The 19,611-nt window shown below is 40.1% G+C and overlaps 1 protein-coding gene across 7 annotated transcripts in view; it reads left to right on the top strand.

The window, feature by feature from the left end:
* Positions 1-19,611, top strand: part of Usp40 (ubiquitin specific peptidase 40) — a 77,060-nt gene that overhangs the window by 28,276 nt on the left and 29,173 nt on the right. For 6 of the 7 annotated variants that reach the window (XR_013043962.1, XR_013043963.1, XR_013043964.1 and 3 more), the window contains 7 exons: positions 4,776-5,076; positions 8,352-8,433; positions 9,977-10,148; positions 12,550-12,634; positions 13,601-13,671; positions 15,193-15,515; positions 18,694-18,817. Coding sequence is in view for 3 of the 7 variants with exons in the window: in XM_006984239.4 (XP_006984301.2) it covers positions 4,776-5,076; positions 8,352-8,433; positions 9,977-10,148; positions 12,550-12,634; positions 13,601-13,671; positions 15,193-15,515; positions 18,694-18,817 (1,158 nt within the window). In the remaining 4 variants the exon portion in view is untranslated. Of the gene's footprint in view, positions 1-4,775; positions 5,077-8,351; positions 8,434-9,976; positions 10,149-12,549; positions 12,635-13,600; positions 13,672-15,192; positions 15,516-18,693; positions 18,818-19,611 lie in introns of those variants that run through there. The other variant, XM_076549529.1, reaches the window with a different exon arrangement.

Below are 19,611 nucleotides of genomic sequence, written 5' to 3'. Positions count from 1 at the left end.
TTGTGTAATTTCCCATGTGTGAAAGTGTGGTGCTTAATTTCCAAATATTTGGAGATTTCTAGTAACTTTTAATTTTATCTACAAACCAATTTTTTTTTTTTTGGTTAATACTATTGTGCTCTAAGAACTTATTAGATGTGACCTCATTGAGACTTGTTTCATGACTCAGTTTTTGAGACATTGTTTTCTGCAGTTGGTGATGTCATATTTCATGAATATCAATGAGGGGGCTGTAGAGATGGCTCAGCCATTAAAGGCTAGGCTCACAACCAAAGAGAAATATCAGTGAGATCAATTGCTTAAAAGTGGTTTTTATTCTCTGCCTTTACTAATTTTTTTCTTTTTGTCCTATAAATTATTAAAAGAGGTATTTTTATGTCTTCCAGTTATAATTATGGGCTTGTCCCTTCCTTCTTTAGTTATGACTATTCTTTGTATATCTTGAAGCTGTATTACTAAGAATATGGACATTTAATATTGTTACAGCCAACTGACATCAAATGTCCTTCTTAATCTCTGCTTATACCTGTCCTGTGAGGTATATTGGTCTGGTATGAATATAGCTACTCAAGATTCTTATGCATGTCTGTTTCTTTTTGCAGGGTGGAATAAGGTTTTTAATTAACTTTTTATGGTTGTTATATTTGTTGTCATAATGCTATTTGAAAAATTACCATGTTATCCTTTTAAGTGTTGAAGGCCTGGAATTATGTCTCCTTTCCATTTATGTATTGATAATGTATACTATTGAGTTCTTTTTCATTGGTCTTGCTAGAAGTTTACATGCTTTTAAACTTTTTAAGAAAACAACTTTTTCCTGATTCTCATCACTTCCATTCTGTTTGCTGTCAGATGAGAGTTTGTCAACATCTTTCTATGTTTATTATTTATTCATTTGCATTTAATGTAATAATTGATAGGATTGTCCTTGAATCTTCTAGATCACTAATTTTTCTATTTTCTATCTTGTTTTTCCTCCTCACTTTCCTTTGTAGTTAAGCAAGTAATTTTAGTTTATTTTAATTTTTTTACCTGTCTGTTTAATTTTTAGTGACTGATGTCTAGATTACATTTTACATTTTATTACTAATTATCGATGAGCAACTGAATCTGTCCTGTGTAAGATGCTAGTAACCATCTTACATCTCACCACTGCATGTGATGTCAGTTCTGCTACACATACTAATTTTACTTTTAATATTTAGGGGACTTTTAAAGAAATTAGAGGGAAAGTTATTTTATATGTTCAATCTTGTTGTTCAGTGCTTTTTCTGTTTGTCCAGGTTTATTTTTAGTATCCTACCCTGCAGCAGTTCTTAAGACTCCAGACTGTAGTGGGAAACATACTCAGCCTTTGTTTATCAGAAAGTTTAAATATATATAATAATCTTACAAATTTTAAAATAATATTTATACCTTAAGAAAAGTTGTTGTTTTTGGGGGGTTTTGTTTTGTTTTGTTTTGTTTTTCGAGACAGGGATTTTCTGTGTAGCTTTGGAGCCTGTCCTGGAACTCACTCTGTAGCCCAGGCTGGCCTCGAACTCATAGAGATCCACCTGCCTCTGCCTCCTGAGTGCTGGGATTAAAGGCGTGTGCCACCACCACCGGGCAAGAAAAGTTTTAAAGAGTCAAAATTAAACCAAAGAAAAGTTTTAAAGAGTCAAAATAAAACCAAAGGATTATGAAATTAGTGACAATGGAATAGTCCCTTAAGGAATGTTTAATCATACCACAAAGAAACATGCTCAACTATGTTCATAGCAGCATTATTCATAATAGCCAGAACATGGAAACAACCTAGATGCCCATCAACTGAAGAATGGATTAAGAAAATGTGATACATATATACAATGGAGTACTACTCAGCAGAGAAAAACAATGACATCATGAAATTTGCAGGCAAATGGATGGAACCAGAAAATATCATCCTGAGTGAGGTAACCCAAACTCAGAAGGACAAACATGTTATGTACTCACTCATAAGTGGATACTAGATGTAAAGCAAAGGACAATCAGACTGCAACCCACAGATTCAGGGAGGCTACCTAGCAGGGTAGTAGGTAGGTAGCCCCTAGGATGACTGTGGCTTATAAGTTTTGGTTTTACCCAATCACAGGGCAAGCTTTAATGAAACATTTCACTACTAGAATAAGAATTTGTACTGTATCAAGCTGATGAAAGAAAATGCTGGCTGTTCTTTCAGGAGGGGAGGCTAAAATCTTTTTAGAATATGGATTAGCCTATAGAAAAATGTCTGCCGTAAATCAAACAGTGAAGGGGAAGATGAATAGGAAGCTCACTTACACAACTTAAGTAAAATGTAGCTCTCTGAACAGATGAAGATAGGTTTCTTCTGTATCCCAGAATCTAATCAATATTTATATGTACAATTCAGCTATCATTTGGCTTAAAAGGGCCTATTGGAAAATATTATAATTTATACTGTTTTCTACAGAGAAAATATTTTACTGCTTAAAATAACTGTGCTGCTCAAAACCTAAATGCTTAACCAGCCAAATGCTTAACTAGGCCAAATGCTTCTAGTTTCTGGTCCTCAAGCCTTATATACCTTTCTGCTTTCTACCTCCACTCCCTGGGATTAAAGGCTCGCTTTCTGGGATTAAAGGGGTGTGTCACCATGCTTGGCTGTATCCTTGAACACATGGATTTCTGCCTCTGGAATGCTAGGATTAAAGGCGTGTGCTACCACTGCCTAACCTTTATGTTTAATATTGTGGCTGTTCTGTCTCTGACCCCAAATAAATTTATTAGGGTGAATAATATTTCGGGGAACACAATACCACCACATTGGGATTAAAAAAAAAAAAAAAAAAAACCTGATAGATCCAAAGAACAGTAGAGAAATGATGAGCTGACCCTAGCTTTCACAATACACAGATCAAAAAAGCCATGAATCATTTTAAGCCCCTTCCTATATCTTCCTGTGCCCCTATATCTGGGTCCTCCAAACCCATATATATTAATATGACTAAAATTAATATTTATTAATATTGACTGACTCACTGACTTCACCCTCTGTGGGCAGAGTTTTTCTATATCAGAAGCCGCTCTTGAATAACCATTCAGAGTCTTAATATTAATTGTAAATGATCAGCTAATAGCTCAGGCTTGTTACTAGCTATCTTTTACATTTAAATTAACCCATATTTTTTATCTATGCTTTGCCACTTGGCTCAGGACCTTTTCTCAATATGGCATGCCCATCTTGCTTCTCTCTGCCTCTGCTGGCAACTCCTCTGATTCTACCCTTCTTCTTTCTATCATTCTCCATTTGGCTCTCCTGCCTAATTTTATCCTGTTCAGTTATTGGCCAGTCAGCTTCTTTATTAAACCAATCATAGCGATATATATTCACACAGTATAAAGGAATATTCCACAGCCCTCTGATTCAAGGAAAACTTTATTGGTAGTCAAGGAGTGTCAGTGTGAACAAATGTCCTGCAACAATGGTTTCCTTTCTTCCTCCTATTATTCCCAACTTCCATTTCTTATTGCATATATTCTTTACCATCTCTATTTCCCACTGCCTTTAAGATCACTTGCTCCTTGCTCATGACCATGTATAAATATGCATATAAATACATACCTATTAATATATGGAGATATATATATATATATGTATATATATATATATATATTTAAACCTAGATTCCACATATGAGAGGAAGCATATATTATCTGTCTTCCTAAGACAAAACTTACTTTGCTTAATGTAATGATTTCCAGTTATATTCATTTTCCTACAGATGTCATGACTCCATTTTTCTTTATGGCTATATAAAAATTTATTGTATATATGTTCCACATTTTCTGTTCATCTCTTGACAAACATCTACTCTGGTTCCCTTGGCTATTGTGAATGAACATGGATGGGCAAGTGACTGTGGTGTGCTAGAGTCCTTCCAATATATGCTCAGAGTTGGCATAGCTGTCATTTTTAGAGGAACATCCATACTTATTTCCATAGTGGCTGTAAATGGTTACTTACACCTCTTCCCAAGGATCCTCCAGCATTTGTTGTCTTATTTTCTTGATGACAACCATTCTGACTGGGGTTAAGATCAAATGAAGTGGTTTTCATTTGCATTTCCCTGATGACTAATATGTTGATTACTTTTTAAAGCTTTTATTGGTGTTTATGCTTTTTCTAGTGAGAACTTTCTGTTCATATCATTAGATCATTTATTGATTGGTTGATTTGGTGGGGTTTTGTTTGTTTGTTTGTTTTGGCTATTCTTCTTACATGCTCAATATTAATCCCCTGTCCGATTTGTAGTTGGCAAAGATTTTTTTCCTTTAGACTTTTTCACTTTGGTTATTGCTCCTTTGTTTTGTGGAAGCTTTTTAATTGAAAACACTTCAACATATAGGTGTGGGCAAGAGTTTTCTGAGAACTCCAAGAACACAAGACTCAATCTCAAGAATCAGCAAATGTGAATCTGTAGTTAGATGGCTTCTGGATAGTTGAGAAACGTTTGTTCTTCCCCATTGAAGCACTAGTTGAAACACAGTGGTGATAAATGAAGTGCTTTCCCACTGTGGCTTGTCACTTTTTCCCTCAGCAGAACTGTTAACGTGTGACAGTGTGCTCAGATTTCATCATGCCCGGATGAGTATCCCTGCACACACCCAAGGCTAGCAAAAAAGAAAGGGAAAGTTAAAAACATCTAAACACACTATCTTATCTAGTTAAAAACCTTTTTATTAAAACTTTTTTAATAAACCTAATTTTTGTTTTTGTTTGTTCTGAATAGTTCTTACAGCTCCATCCTCAGATGTTTCTGCTCAGCACAGATGAAAGTACAGTTAGTCTCCTGAAGAGCCATTTTACTCAGGCCCCGTCTGATCTCCAAAGGAACCAGGAACAGATTCTACATACACTTGCTTCAGAACCCCCAGGGTTAAGTGATAACACCAGCTGCCCCCACTGGTTTGATATCAATGATTCCAAAGTCCAGCCAATCAGAGAGAATGCTATCGCACAGCAGTTCCAGGGTAAAGAAAGTGCCTACATGCTGTTTTATCGGAAAGCCAAGCTGCAGAGGCCCTCCGAAGGTACGAGAGAGAAGTGTTCTGATTTTTCTTATTAGTAACTCCAGCTGACAAGCTTCCAGTGCTGCCTTACGTTGTGTCTTTTGAAGAGATGGGTTTGCCTGGGTGTCTTTACATATTTTAAAACTAACACTGGGAAGTCTAGTATGCCAAATGAAATCTATCAGCTTGTCATTTAAGTTTTCCTTACTTGTGCATTTCTTTCTTTAAGCAGGAAATCATATGTTAATTTTCAGTTTGTCATTTTATGAGAAAATGTCTTACATTTTTCTCCTCTTGGTCATAGTTCCATTTTTCAAAATTGAATGTTGTTGGATGGCATATGTTGTTATTGTGGTGGCAAACTTGAGAACAGTTGCCCGGGTTTGCACTTGGCTCTCATTCCGCCACGTGTTGCTCTTGAGTTGAACGTGGTCTGTTTCCTTACTTTCCTTTTCACACTCTGGTCCCTTCCGTTTCCTCCGAGTATGTGTTCTTGAGCAGCTGAAATATACTTGAAGCACTCTGTTAACCTTCTGAGAGAGCTCCTACCTTATAGTTTAACCATCCCAACCTCATCACAATAAATAATATTTATAATAGAAACTATTACCAGGAGTAAATCAGTAAGATGGTTTGATCCCTTGCCAGAGTTCTCTCTCTCTCTCTCTTTTTTTTTGGTTTTTTGAGACAGAGTTTCTCTGTGTAGTTTTATGCCTTTCCTGGAACTCACTTTATAGACCAGGCTGGCCTTGAACTCACAGAGATCCACCTGCCTCTGCCTCCCGAGTGCTGGGATTAAAGGCGTGCGCCATCACCGCCCAGCCAGAGTTCTCTTAAAAGTTAAAAAAAAAAAAAAACTGCTGCTGAAGGTGGTGGTTTACACCTTCAATCACTGGACTTGGGAGGCAGAAGCAGGCAGATCTCTCTGTGAGTTCAAGGCTAGCCTGATTTCATAGCAAATTTCTAGCCACCCAGGGTTATTTAATGAGACCCTGTTTCAAAAAAAAAGAAAAAGAAAAAGCTTCATAGATTGGCAGATATGATTAGCAGTTAAGATAATGTTCTTAGAAAATGGAAATAGTGATCCTTTTTATAAATAATAAAATAGTTATTAATTTGCATGAGAATTAAAGAAAAATTAATTTTCTAGATCTTGAATATACATGACAGCTGCTAACCAGAAAGCTTTTGTCTTTGAAAGAAGGAAAGAGATCCCAACCTAGTGGCATAGACCTGTAATCCCAGCTACTCAGAAAGTGAGGCAGGAGGATTACAGTCCAAGGCCTGACTGGGTGATAGAATGAGTTCAAAGCCAGCCTGGGCAACCTAGTCACTCTGCAGCGTAGTGGGCTGCAGATCAAAGTGCAGCAAGAGAGAGGAAGAGGTCAGATCAGTGGATGAGTACTTAATGTTTAAAGGTGTCTGTTGCCATCTTTATAATCTTTTATATATCTTTATACTCATGACTAGCTAGAAATCACCTTCATCTGTCTTAATTATTGCTGTGAAGACACGTGACCACAGCAGCTCCCATAAAGGAAAACATTTCATTGGGGCTGGCTTACAGTTCAGAGTTTAGTCCGTTATCATCATGGTGGAAAGCATGGTGTCATTCAGGCAGACATGATGTTGGAGAGGTAAACTGAGAGTTCTGTATCCGGATAGGCAGGCTGCAGGAAGAGAGAGTGACACAGGGCCTGGCTTGAGCCTTTGAAACCTCAGAGTCCACCCCAGTGACACATTTCTTCCAACAAAGCCACATATACACTAACAAGTCCACACCTCCTAATATGCTGTTCCCTGGGGACCAAGCATTCAAATCTGAGTCTGTGGGAGCCATTCTAATTCAAACCACCACACTATCTAAGAGAAAAAGGTTAGGGACTGGACGGGTGGCTCAGTGGTTAAGCTTACTGGCTGCTCATCAGAGGATCTGGGTTTTGATTCCCAGCACTCACATGACTCAAAACTGTCTGCAACTCTAGGGAATCTAATACCCTCTTCTGGCCTCCAAGAGCACCAGATATGCAGGTGGTACAGAGGCATACATGCAGGCAAAAAAACTCATGCACATTAAGTAATTTTTTTCAAAATAAAGAAAAATATTAGACTAATTAGGCTACTTCCTAAGTACACAACTGTTTAGTCACATATTTAAGCCTGTGGGAATACGAAGTGAAAAAGCAATCTACCAGTTTGCTGACTACATTTCAGTTTTTATAAAATGTATGTGTGGGTGATGTCTTGGGGGTGATGTCTTGGGGGTGAGACTCCAGGTCATCCCCTAATATACTTTGAAAATAACTTTCACACTAGTCATGGTGATTCATACATATAACCCAGCACCTGGGAGGCTCAGGCAAGAAGATTGTAGTGAATTCAAGACCAACCCAAGTTAAATAGTTTCAGGCTAGCCCAGGCTATAGTGGGATCCTCTATCAAAAAAATAAAATAAATAAAATAAAATAAATGATTTCTGGAATTAAAAAGATTTATGTATTTTAAGTGTGTGAGTGTTTTGCCTTGTGTGTATATGCACCATGTGTGTGCCTGGGGGCCCTGGAGGCCAGAAGAGAGCATTGGATCCCTTAGAACTTGAGTTACAGAGAGTTGTTGGATGCCATGTGGGTGTTGAAAGCCAAACCTGGGTCTCCTGGAAGAGAAGCTCTTAACTGCTGAGCTACCTCCAGCCCTAATTTCTGGGTTTTTACAGTAACCAACTGTTATATTTATAATAAGGACAAAACTAGCGAGTGTCCTTTAAATGACAACAACAGAATGCTCAGAGAGAGTTGAAACAATGGGATTCTTCTAGATCAGCTTAAAACAAGTTATTCTCATCTTTTGGTTGGTGGTGGTGCTTATCCAGCAAAACTAAGATTGAGAGAAAAATCTATTTTCATTTAACTAGTCAATGATAGTGCCCCTGGCTTCCAGCACAGTTGTGGGTGTGTATGTCTGCTTGCATGCACATATGCATGCATGTATCTGAGGGCATCAGACCCCTGGAATTATAGGCAGTTGAAGCTGCCTGAAGTGATAAGAACCAAACCCCAGTCCTATGCAAAAGCATCAAGTGCACCTAACTTCTAAGCCATCTCTCTAGCCCCTCATATTTATTTGAGAGAATGTCTTTCAGTGTATCCCAGGTTGGCCTCCAACTCCTTGTGTCTCAGCTTTCCCAGTGCTGGAATCACAGGTGTGTATTATCACATCTGACCTCAGATTTTCATCCTGCCTTTTAGCAACCCAATTTTGTTCAGTCAAAACAAATTAATGGACAGTTCTGTTCACAGCTCGAGCCAATCCAAGATACAGGGTTCCATGTCATTTGCTGAAGGAAATGGATGCAGCCAACATTCAACTGCACATGAGAAGGTAGTTTGAATACATTTGGTGTTTGCAAAGTGTTTCTGGAAAATACTCATCAGTTTGGGACATAAGCATTAAGTATGAAAGTTTACCAAAATATGTATACCTATCAACTAGTTATAGTAAAGATACTATTTATCCATATGTAAGTATGAGTAATAACATACAGTAACTGTTGCTAAGTAGCGGTCAGAGCCTAGGAAGTCTAGAGACATGATCACAAGCTTGCAGTTGTGCTACAAGAATTGTGCTCTGCCTGGCCAAATGATTCCCTCAGTTTTAAGTAGTTGTAAGAACTAACACATAGTGACTGAAGACTAGAGGTTGATCGATTGCAAAGGGGCTTAATATCAGTCTAGGGTAGGTGGGTGGGTAGATGAGGACTCAGTGGTTAAGACCACTGGCTGCTCTTCCAGAGGAATCTTGTTTCCAATACCCACACTATGCACACAACTGTAACTCCTGTTCTCTGGGATCTATGCTCTCTTCTGGCCTCTGAAGGTACTGCACACATATGGCCATGCATATGTGTGTGTGTGTATATATATATATATATATATATATATGCGCACATGTGTACATATAAGCAAAATACCCAAAATAAAAATAAAGGCTTAAAATAACTGAAAGCATGACTTGAGAGTATGGCTAACCTTGGGCTTTGGAGACTGTTCTGCTGCTGTATTTGCTTTCCAAGAGTGTCAGCAGAGTATTAGGGGAGGGAAATGGATGTTTCTGTGATCCTCCTGGGTGTTGAAGGGGCAGATAATGTAGCAAGCTGTGTTCAGAAATTTTATCTTGGACTTGTAGCTGGGAGTGAATATAGCAGATCCAGCAAATGAGACACCAAGATCAATGGAACTCTTAATAAAAGCTAAAACATTGAAACATGTTAAATGCAGAAAAAAACCTGTTAGGTTAGCAGTTACAACTTAAGAAATAAAAACAAAACAGCAAAAGCTAAAACTAAAGTCCTTGGTGTGGCTTTATTAATGTTCCTCTTGATCAGAATAGAATGCATCTAAAGTACTGAGTCTTGGTGGCAGCCTCATTCCAGCCCAGCACTGGTCATTCTGCCTAGGAGGATGAGTTTGGTGCCAGGCTTTGAGTCAACTGAGTGTAGGCAGAGAGAAGCAGGAAACAGCTTGTCACTCAGGATTTCAGCCTGGAAATAAATGCTGGGAAGAATCTTCTAACAGTTGTTGGCATCTTCTGGAAAAGCCTCGGGAGCCTAGTGGAAGTTGGGAATCCACCTCTGAACATGTGTGTGGGCATTCAGCATTCTGTCTGTCAGTGTTTGTGACAAGGCTGGAGATGGCTAACAGTGTGCAATTTCCATGGAAACAGTTTTCTCTTAGAATTCATGATGCACTTCCAACTGAATGTATGCTTTGTGTTGAAAGCCAAAATGAATCATTTTGGCAGGCAGAAGAAAAAGATGTTACCAAAGTAGAATGGAGAACTTGCTTGTATTGGTAAGACAACTATTTTTGGTTTGAGATAGTGTGTTACAAAAACATAGTAGATGTATGTTTTTTATGTCCTAAAGGGCAGAATGTGACTCTGCAAACAACAATTTTGAATTGCATCTCCATCTGGGTCCTCACTACCGTTTCTTCAATGGGGCTCTGCACCCTGAAATCTCTCAGACAGAGAGTGTGTGGGATTTAACCTTTGATAAAAGAAAAACTTTAGGAGATCTCCGTCAGTCAATATTTCAGGTAATTCTTATTTTTCTCTTAACAGAAACATTGAGGTCTAAACATTGAGGTCTATTTCAGGCTGACTGTATCTGCCGGTGCATAAATGAACCAAACCTTCTCTTACTTGGAAGTCTGGGGTTTTGTTGTTGTTCTTTGTTCGATTGGTTGCGTAGTTGGTTTGATTTGTTTTTAGATAGTATCTCACTATATAGCCCAGGCTGGACGTGAAATCACAGTTCTCCCACATCAGCCCCCTAAGTACTGGGATCACAGGTTTGTGCTACCATTGCTGGTATTTGTAAGTCTTCAGAAATGCATTTCTGTGTATTTTCTCAGCAGCTTTTGAGGTGACTGATGGAGCCTGGTAGATGACAAGGTAAAATTGTCTCTGCTTTTGCAAAACAGAGGAAAGATAATTGCTTTTCAAAGAAATGAGAGGAAAAGTTGAGCTTAATACTTAAAACAAGAACCACTGAACAAATGAAGATAACTAGCTTTGTATTGTCTGGTGTTAAGTCACTTGACTGCTAATATTCGTATTTGTTGTTCTGGTGTGAACATACTAGGCAAGCCCTTAGTAGATCCTTTTGTTTGATATTTAGCTCTTGTTTCTGTGTTTTTGAGATGGTGTCACTCTATAGCCCATGCTAGCCTCCGACTCACAGTAATCCTCCTGCTTCAGCCTCCCGAGTGTTGGATTTACAGATGTGATTGACTAGACAGGGAGTTTCATCTAGTGTTCATCTCCAAGTCATTGATTTGCCTGTACTTGAGTCACAGGACAGTGGAGAGGATTCTCATTTTTACTCATGATGCTTTCATAAACATCATTTCATTTGGCTCTTCAGCCTCACCATGGCAAGCCAGCTCGATTTTGAAAATAAATTATATCTGAAAGCATCCAGTGTTGCACATGCACAGACATCTAGTTAGTATGGTAGTGCCAGGACCTCAGCCCTGGTCTCTCCTCCTTCTACTTGGTGTCCTGTCCCTTAGCCCCACTTCCTCACCCCTCACTACTTCCTGATCAGAGGATTTAGAAATGGAAACTCTGGCCAGGCTTAGTCACACGTGTCTATTATCCTAACATTTTCAAGGTACAGGCAGATCAGGAGTTCAAGGTCAGCCTCAGCTACACAATAAGTTTGAGACTCCATGTCAAAAAAGAGGAGAAAAAAGAAGAAAATGTAAACTTGGGGCAAGAGTGCCCCAGAATAAATTTAAATGAATTCTCTAAATATTTGTATCTATCACCAAAAGTATCAGCTTTTTCTTTTATTTTCTCCTAAGAAAAGCAAACTAGTATCTTTTTTGTTGTTGTTTTGTTTTTGTTTTTTCGAGACAGGGTTTCTCTCTGTAGCTTTGGAGCCTGTCCTGGAACTCGATCTGTAGACCAGGCTGGCCTCAAACTCAGAGATCTGCCTGCTTCTACCTCCCGAGTGCTGGGATTAAAGGCATGGGCCACCACCGCCTGGCTAAACTAGTATCTTTTTTACTTTACATGTAGTGTACATGCTGCTCCAGTGACAAGCTCCTTAGAATCCCATAGCTGTCTTAACTTCTGAGTTAAGTTCTGGCAGAGTTAAAGCCCAGAGACTTGGGGCTCTGAGCTTGTGGAGGGCATTTCACATTGAAAAGGACTGACTTGTCTCTTAAGTATTGTGCTCTCTTTTCTCTGTTGTCTATCTAGTATTTCAAGCACACATCTCTGCATACTGTTACCTCAGATATAAGCCACTGGCAAGAGATCAGGAAATCAACACAGTAAATGACTCTTACAAAGGTCTTCTAAAACAAAATGTCTTGGCTTTTTATGAGAAATATCTTACAATGTTATGAAGAAAGTCTAGAGTAGAAATATCGTTCTGATATTATTTCAGTGCAGTTCCTACCATCCTCAGGCTCAGGTGTAAAAACTTAGCAAACCTCTGGCCATCCAGTATATAACAGATCCTGTGCTTGTGTGTGGTGCTGGTATAAAATTTGGTTCCTCATGCAAGCTAGGCAAATACTGTACCACTGAGCTACACTCCAGCCCAAAGTAAAAACTCCTTTTGAAATTTAGAGCAGGGCCTTCCTCTCTAGCATCCCAGGAGCATCCGTGTGGGCTGCAGCCAGTGTTGCTTTTCTAAGCAAAGCCATAGCTCTTTGGGGCAGAAATTCCTCGGCCGGCTTGGTCTTTATACTGAATAAGATGGTTTAGATGGCTATTGGGGTTTCTCCTTATGCAGCTAAATTCTTCAGTCTGTAATAGATGCAGTCAACATCTTCAGACTTGAATAATTTATCAAATGATGTTTCTTTCTAAAATGCTGGTGTTGGTCGGAACAGGAGTATTCATTTGCTGTTCTTCCTGAGTCAGGGCTTGTGCTACTCATATATTATAGCTCATTGTTTCTCCACTCTTAATGTTCTTTAGCTATTGGAATTCTGGGAAGGAGACATGGTTCTTAGTGTTGCGAAGCGTGTGCCAGCAGGACTCCATGTGTACCATACCCTCGATGGTAAGATCAGTAAGGAACATAGCAACTCATTTTATGTGTTTATCTTGGGAACTTATCTGTAATTTTCTTTGTCAGTCTTTTCTGCCTCCTACCTTCTTTTTAAAATTGCATTTATCTGTGTGCGTGTGTGTGTGTGTGTTTACACACCAGCACAAGGGTGTGCACATGGAGACACAGGAGCCATTGGAAGTCAGAGGACAACTTTCAGGAGTGGATTCTTTGCTTCCACCATATGGGAACTGAGGTCATCAGACCGTCAGCAAGTACCTTCCCACTGAGCCATCTCGGTAGCCTTTCCATCTTTTGATTGCATAGATTAGGGTAGCATGGTGAGTTTTAAAGAAGCAATCTGTCTATCTTCCCAATATGGAATGTTTTATACATTTTGAAACTTAAGGCCACCATTCTACCAAAACTTGTAAATTATATATATATATATATAATTTACATATGTATATATAACCACAAATGATTGAACAAAATGGTTTAAAACCCTTAGAATTTTATTTATGTGACTTTGCATTTCCCACTCAGCTTCAGTTTTTGTAACAGACAAAAACAACTCTTGAGAGTCTAAAGGCACTTACTTCTCTGAAAGAACAACAAACCAATGTGAGAATGACAGAGCAGTAACATACATTTGGGACCCTGCCAGATATTGTGACAACTAACCCCACAGCAGATTGGTGGTGATCTGCTGCCATTTGGAGTCTATGCCTAATCTCAGGTGACATGGGCCTGACTGTTGACCTCTGTGTACCCTCCTGTCCTGCTGCTGTGCTAACAAAACCATAGAATGGTCCAGATAAAAGCAATATAAAAAACATAAATAATAAAATAATTGCTGCTTTTTGTGGTTTCCTTAATAAGTGCCTTTTCAAATACACATTGGAGAGTTGCAGCTCTCTCTTTAGCTTAGCTGCATTTGGTGGTCATGGGGAATGAATTGACTGTCTCATCATCTAGGAGATGAACTGACACTGTGTGAAGCTGAAATTGCTGATGGGGAAGACATCTTTGTATGGAATGGAGTAGAGGTAAGAAAAATGGCTGAAGAAATATTCATGGTAATTTAGGGTGTTTGAAAATTCCATTGCAGGGCTATCCTGGTTGGTAGAGTGCTTGCCTAGCATACAGGAAGCCTTGGACCCAACCCAGTCTCCAGCCCAATCCCCAGCGCTACATAAAACCAAGTATGATGGTGGCACACACTTGTAATCTCAGCACTCAGGAAGTAGAGGCAAGAAGATCAAAGTTCAAGGTCATCCTCAGCTACATAGCAAGTTCAAAGCCAACCTGGGCAACATGAGACTAAGTCTCATTCCAAACAAAAAAGTCATTACAATGAAATTTTATTCAGCATGCAGTTAGTCATTAGAAAATTACTGTAATGAACAGGATGTAATGAACACATGTGATCGCAGCACCAGGGAAGCCTGAGACAGAACTGCTCAAGTTGAAGGGCAGCCTTAATTACACAGTGAGTTCTAGGCCAGCCTAAGATATGTGTCTTAGAAACTGAAAAAGAGGTGCAAGAGAGGAAAGGAAATTGCTTCAATGTTCAGTACTTTTGAGGTCCAGTCAGCAGTAGTTGTTAGATTAAAGAAATATTTTGATGGCAGATGAGATTGTTCCTAGGTAAAGTGCTTGAAGACCTGAGATAGATCCCCTGACCCCAGGTTAAAAAGCCAGGCATGATGACATGCTCTTGTAATCCCCGCTGGGGAGGTAGAAATGAGCATATTGCTGGGGCTACTGGCCAGCCGGCTTAGCCTACTTGATGAGTTCTAGGTCATTGAGAGACTCTGTCTCAACAAAAAGAAAGGACACCCAAGACTGTCACCTTGGCTGCACACACATGTGCATATATGCATGTGTTCATGCACACCTGTACACACAAATGCACACCCATAACAGTAATTTATTGAGAACCTCCGTTTTACCAGACTGTATGTCACATGCTAGATGCAGAGATAGGTTAGTCAGCAATGGCCTTCGTGTGCAAATAACTGCACCATAGGCTATAGGGGTGTGTGTGTGACAGCTGTAAGGATGAGGAAGGGCGTGACCAGCACTGCTGAGGTAGGGATGACAGAGGAGTGAACACTATCTCAGAGAGGAGTGAACACTATCTCAGAGAGGAGTGATCACTATCTCAGGAGTGCACACTATCTCAGAGAGAGAGGAGTGAACACTATCTCAGAGAGGAGTGAACACTATCTCAGAGAGAGAGGAGTGAACACTATCTCAGAGAGGAGTGAGGCGCATCTCTGCTGCTCTGTGGCCTATTCTTACCCTTTGACTTTCCAGTGGCTCATCACCACCATTTGGCAGCTCACAAATCTCTCCTTTCAAGTCAGAAAAGATGGATAAGAGAAATTTTCAACATAAAATCCAAAGTTGTTCTTTCAGTACTTAAAAGGCAGTATGAAAAAACTATTAACTATTTCAGTTGGAAAGATGTGGGTTGTGCTACCAGAAGAGGCTTTTGTTGTGGTAGAGTGTTGTTTTAATTTGGCAATCACACTTCCCTAGTGGTTGCGTTGATGTTGTTGCAGGTTGGTGGAGTCCAGATTCAGACTGGCTCTGATTGTGAGCCTCTGCTGTTGCACATTCTTCATCTCGAAATGAGTGGTGAAGGCTCAGAGTGTGAGCAGTTGGTGGAGTCGCCACACGTCTTTCCAGCTAACGCAGAAGTGGGCACTGTGTTCACAGCCTTGGCCGTTCCTGTAGGCGTCCTCCTTACAAACAGTGTGGAGTCTGCAGAGGAAGAGGGTTGGACTGCTATTCCCAAGGAGGACATGAAGAAGACATTCAGAGAACAAGGTCTCAGAAATGGAAGCTTAATTTTGGTTCAGGATGCAGACAGTGATGATAACAGGTAACTCACTGAAAAGAGAAAGGGGAGAACTTTCTTTTTATTTATTCTGTGTGTCTTTTACATCATGTATCTTTCATTTCCCCATCCCTTTGCATCTGCCTCCACTTCTGTAACCCGCCCCCCCAATAAAACAAAATTTAAGAGAAAAAAGGTAAAAAATTAAAAATCTCATCATGGAAGCTGCAGTGTGGTACAGTGAATCACAGCGTGAACCCCTTTGTCCACATATCTTTACTTGCAAGTGTTCCTCGCAAAGAATCATTGGTCTGGCTCGAGGGCTCCGGTTTCTATTACACTGTCAGTGCTGGGTCCTCACTGGGACTCTTCTTGGATATCCTGTTGTTGCCCTGTGTTGTGGAGATCCTGCAGCTTTGGGCCTGCAGGTCAGGTTCCTTTATGTTCTCCAGCAGATCATAGATGGGGTAGATGTGGGGGCAGGCTAAGTCATAACCCTGATTCTGGGCCTAGGCAGCTTCAGGGTTGGTCCTCCCACCAGGGAGAGAACTTGCAAAGTAATCCTAATTACAGCACTACCCAGTAGAACTCAGGAGATTTACTTTAGTGGTAATAACGAAATGTTCCTTTATTTCTAGCCATTGTTCCAAATACTGTCTTTTGTTTATTTTCAAAAAATGATGTGTGTATGTGTGCATGGCATGCATGCATAGGTGTATGTGCATGGCATGTATGCATAGGCGCCTATATAAGTCAGGACAACTCTGGCATTGGTCTCTCATTCCACCTCTTATGTAGGTTACAGGGACCAAACTCAGGTCTTCAGGCTTGTGTCACTGGTACCTTTATCCATTCCTGCTGCACCATCCCCTGTTGATCACTTCTGAGATCAGAGCTCGTGTCATCCAGACTGGCCTCAAACTCTTTTTTTATCTGAGGCTAGCCTTTAACTCCTGGTCCACCTGTCTCTACATCCCAGGTGCTGGCTGCGTCAGGTCTAGCTTCTCAATACTGTATTGAATACTTGAGTTGTAAAACTTTATATATATAATGTAATATATATAATATCTATTATATATATAAAACTGTTTTAGAGATGTCCCTGCGTAGTAGATACGGTCTCAATTAGTTGTCTATAAGACAAAATCCTGCCAGGTGAATTCTGATTGAGTTATAAAACTAAAAGCCCATTCTCATAAGGAAAAAGAGATTCGTGGGACAATTCAGACTTTCCTTGTGGTCTTCTCCATGACTTCTGGGAGCCGCCTACCCTTCCCAAAGGGACAGTTGCCTGGGGAAATGCCCCTGAATCCTGTAGCCATGTCTGAGACGCTGAAGCACTGCACCTGTTGCTCCCATGTCTGTGTCGGTGCATTTTTATAGTCGGTGGGAGCTGCTGAGCAGCAGAGCCTGTGGCTTTTGTGATCCATTTTATCTGTTACCTCTCAGGAAAGGGGTTCCACTTCTCTGCCTCACTTATAGGAGAGTGAATCATGTGCTCTTTATAAAAGACAGACTTCATTTAGTAGGCCTCGGGAGATAAAGCAAGAACATGGGAGATCCTGACCCTCTGTTGATCATGCAGTTTTGCTCACTGTCTGGTGGCTTTGCTTTTCTTCTAACCTGAAATCATTGTTGGGAGGTTTTTCTCTTTTTAAGCATACTAATGATTATCTTTTTGATAAATAGCTGTGTCTTGCTTGCTCTCCCCACCCATGTTTGTAGATTCTGTAAGCTTCCTCCTAATGGATGTGGGAATCATCATTTGCCCAACTGTTCCTGAGTGAGGTGGTATGACCCAGTGATAAGGACAAGTACTCAGCCAGCTGCCTGGATTATTTCCCACTTTAATGTGTGACCAACAGTGTGAACTTAGACAAGTTAATCTCACCTCTCTGCTCAGTTTCTTCCTTAAGATGACGTGATTACTAGTACCTGCTTAGAGTGTAAGGACTGAAGAGTTAAGTGGTCACACATAGCAAGTGCTAAGTGGAGTGACATCTTGCCATCCTCCTCCTCCTCCTCCAGTTGTCCACTACTGTGAGATAGTCTTCAGAAAACATCTTCTCCTAAAACTCTGTTTTATCTTCTGAGGTAGGGTATCAGAATGGGATAACTGCAATAATGCGTAGAATGTGTTGGGGGTGATAAGGTACCATGGCCAAGGCAACTTATAAAAGAAAGTGCTTAATTTGAGGTTCATGGTTCCAGAGAGTTAGAGTCCATGACCAGCATGGCAGGCAGGCAGGCAGGCATGACCCTGGAGCAGCAGCTGACAGCTTACAATCTTATCCACAAGGAGGCAGAGAGAAAGACGGAGACTGGGAACTATGTGGGCTTTTACAATCTCAAACCTGTCCCCAGTGATGCACTTCCTCTAACAAGGCCAAACTCCCTAATCCTCCCCAAACATTTCCACCTATAGGGGCCATTCTCATTCAAACCACTATATTCCCCAAAAGGCCTTCTGCTAGCCCATATTTTTCTTCTGTCCATAAGAAGGTTTTGTTAGGCTAAGATACTTTACTGCAAGTTGCTAAAAAAACAAACATAACATAAAAAACAAAACTCACTGGGCAGTGGTGGCACATGCCTTTAATCCCAGTGCTTGGGAGGCAGAAGCAGGCAGAGCTCCAAGTTCGAAGACAGCCAGGGCTACTCAGAGAAACTCTGTCTAAAACAAAACAACTCTTCAGTGAAATACCAGATATATGATGTATATGACTACATAAGTATGACACTTTTATTGCACTGTAGATCTGCACATGTGTACACAGCTGCCCTGCTGTTAAATTCAGATCCCAATGGGTAGGCTTTAATAATCTTCTAAAGCCACCTTAGTGATTCCTGTGCAGGCAGACAGCAGTTGGCCATTCCTTTTTAGACGTGTCCCTTGAAGCCGGGTGTAGTACTACATGTAGTAGTACATGTCTGTCATCCCAGCACTTGAGAGTTTTAGGCCAGTCTTGGCTACATGGTGAGTTGAAGGTCAGCCTGGGCTGCATAAGACCTTATCCCAAAAAAAATAAAAAATCCCCTTGAAAACAAGCACCAATTATTTAAATGGGGATTACCCTAAAAAGGTAGCTGGTATTGTGCAGTGAGTCAGTAGAGTGTGGCCCCTTTTCTTTAGTCACTTTAAGAGATACATGCCTGGTTTAGAAAAGTGATGCCCAAGGAAAGTGGAAGGACTCATTCTTTCAATGTCCTTCTTTACTTACAGTCTGTTGCCCAGACAAGGGAGATGGACCTCCAGTGTGGATGAGCTGAACTGGCTCCAAGTGAAAAACTTGTGCCAGTTAGAATCTGAAGAGGAGCAGGTTCAGATAGCCGCGACCATGCACACAGTGAGTAGATGGCCATTAGCCTGGCCGGCAGTGTCTGGCAACAGAATTTATATTTACAAAACAGAGTCAGTCTTTCAGAACAGCGGTGTCAATAGACATCTGAAGTCTTACTGCCTTTATTACTGCTTATTTACTTACATCAACCAGTGGCCTGTTGCAAAGCAGTCTGTACTCTTACACTCCTAACCCTAGAAGCCTACCCTGGAATGTGGGACTCATTGGTGGCTCATGGAGTCCTCTGGATTTTATAAACACGAAGATCTGTTGTCAAGGATCTTCTCTGCATTGTTTAAAGTGCACATATGCATGTGCAAATGTATATTTGTTATTTTGGTTTTTGTGTTGCCAAGTTTTTGCTTTTATCCTAAATTACTCTTTCTATATATATACTGTGTCCTACCAACTGCCCTTAGAAGGAATTCCTCCAGCTCCATTTGAAGACTATAATTCTAATTTTCTTAAAAATCTCAGGTAATTTTTTTTCTTTTTCTTTTTTTTTTTTTTTTTTTGTATGTGTGTGATTTGGGGGGCGGTGTTTGGGTTTTTGAGACAGAGTCGCTCTATGTAGTTCTAGCTGTCCTGGAACTTCCTATATAGACCAGGTTGTCCTTAAACTCGCAGAGATCTACCTGCCTCTGTCTCCTAAGTGCTGATATTAAAGCCATGTGTTGCCATACCTGGTTAGGAGACATCTTTTTATATTTTCTTGTTACTAGCTCATTAAATGATTTTTTTTCTATAGCAAATTAAACTAAGTTGTTTTCTTTTATACCATTTTATAATTTCTTTAAATT

This window comes from Peromyscus maniculatus, chromosome 13 (genome assembly GCF_049852395.1).
Source record: "Peromyscus maniculatus bairdii isolate BWxNUB_F1_BW_parent chromosome 13, HU_Pman_BW_mat_3.1, whole genome shotgun sequence".
In the NCBI taxonomy this organism is placed as follows: domain Eukaryota; kingdom Metazoa; phylum Chordata; class Mammalia; order Rodentia; family Cricetidae; genus Peromyscus; species Peromyscus maniculatus.
Note: the sequence above shows the minus strand (reverse complement) of the source record. Positions and strands in the feature narration are given on the sequence as shown.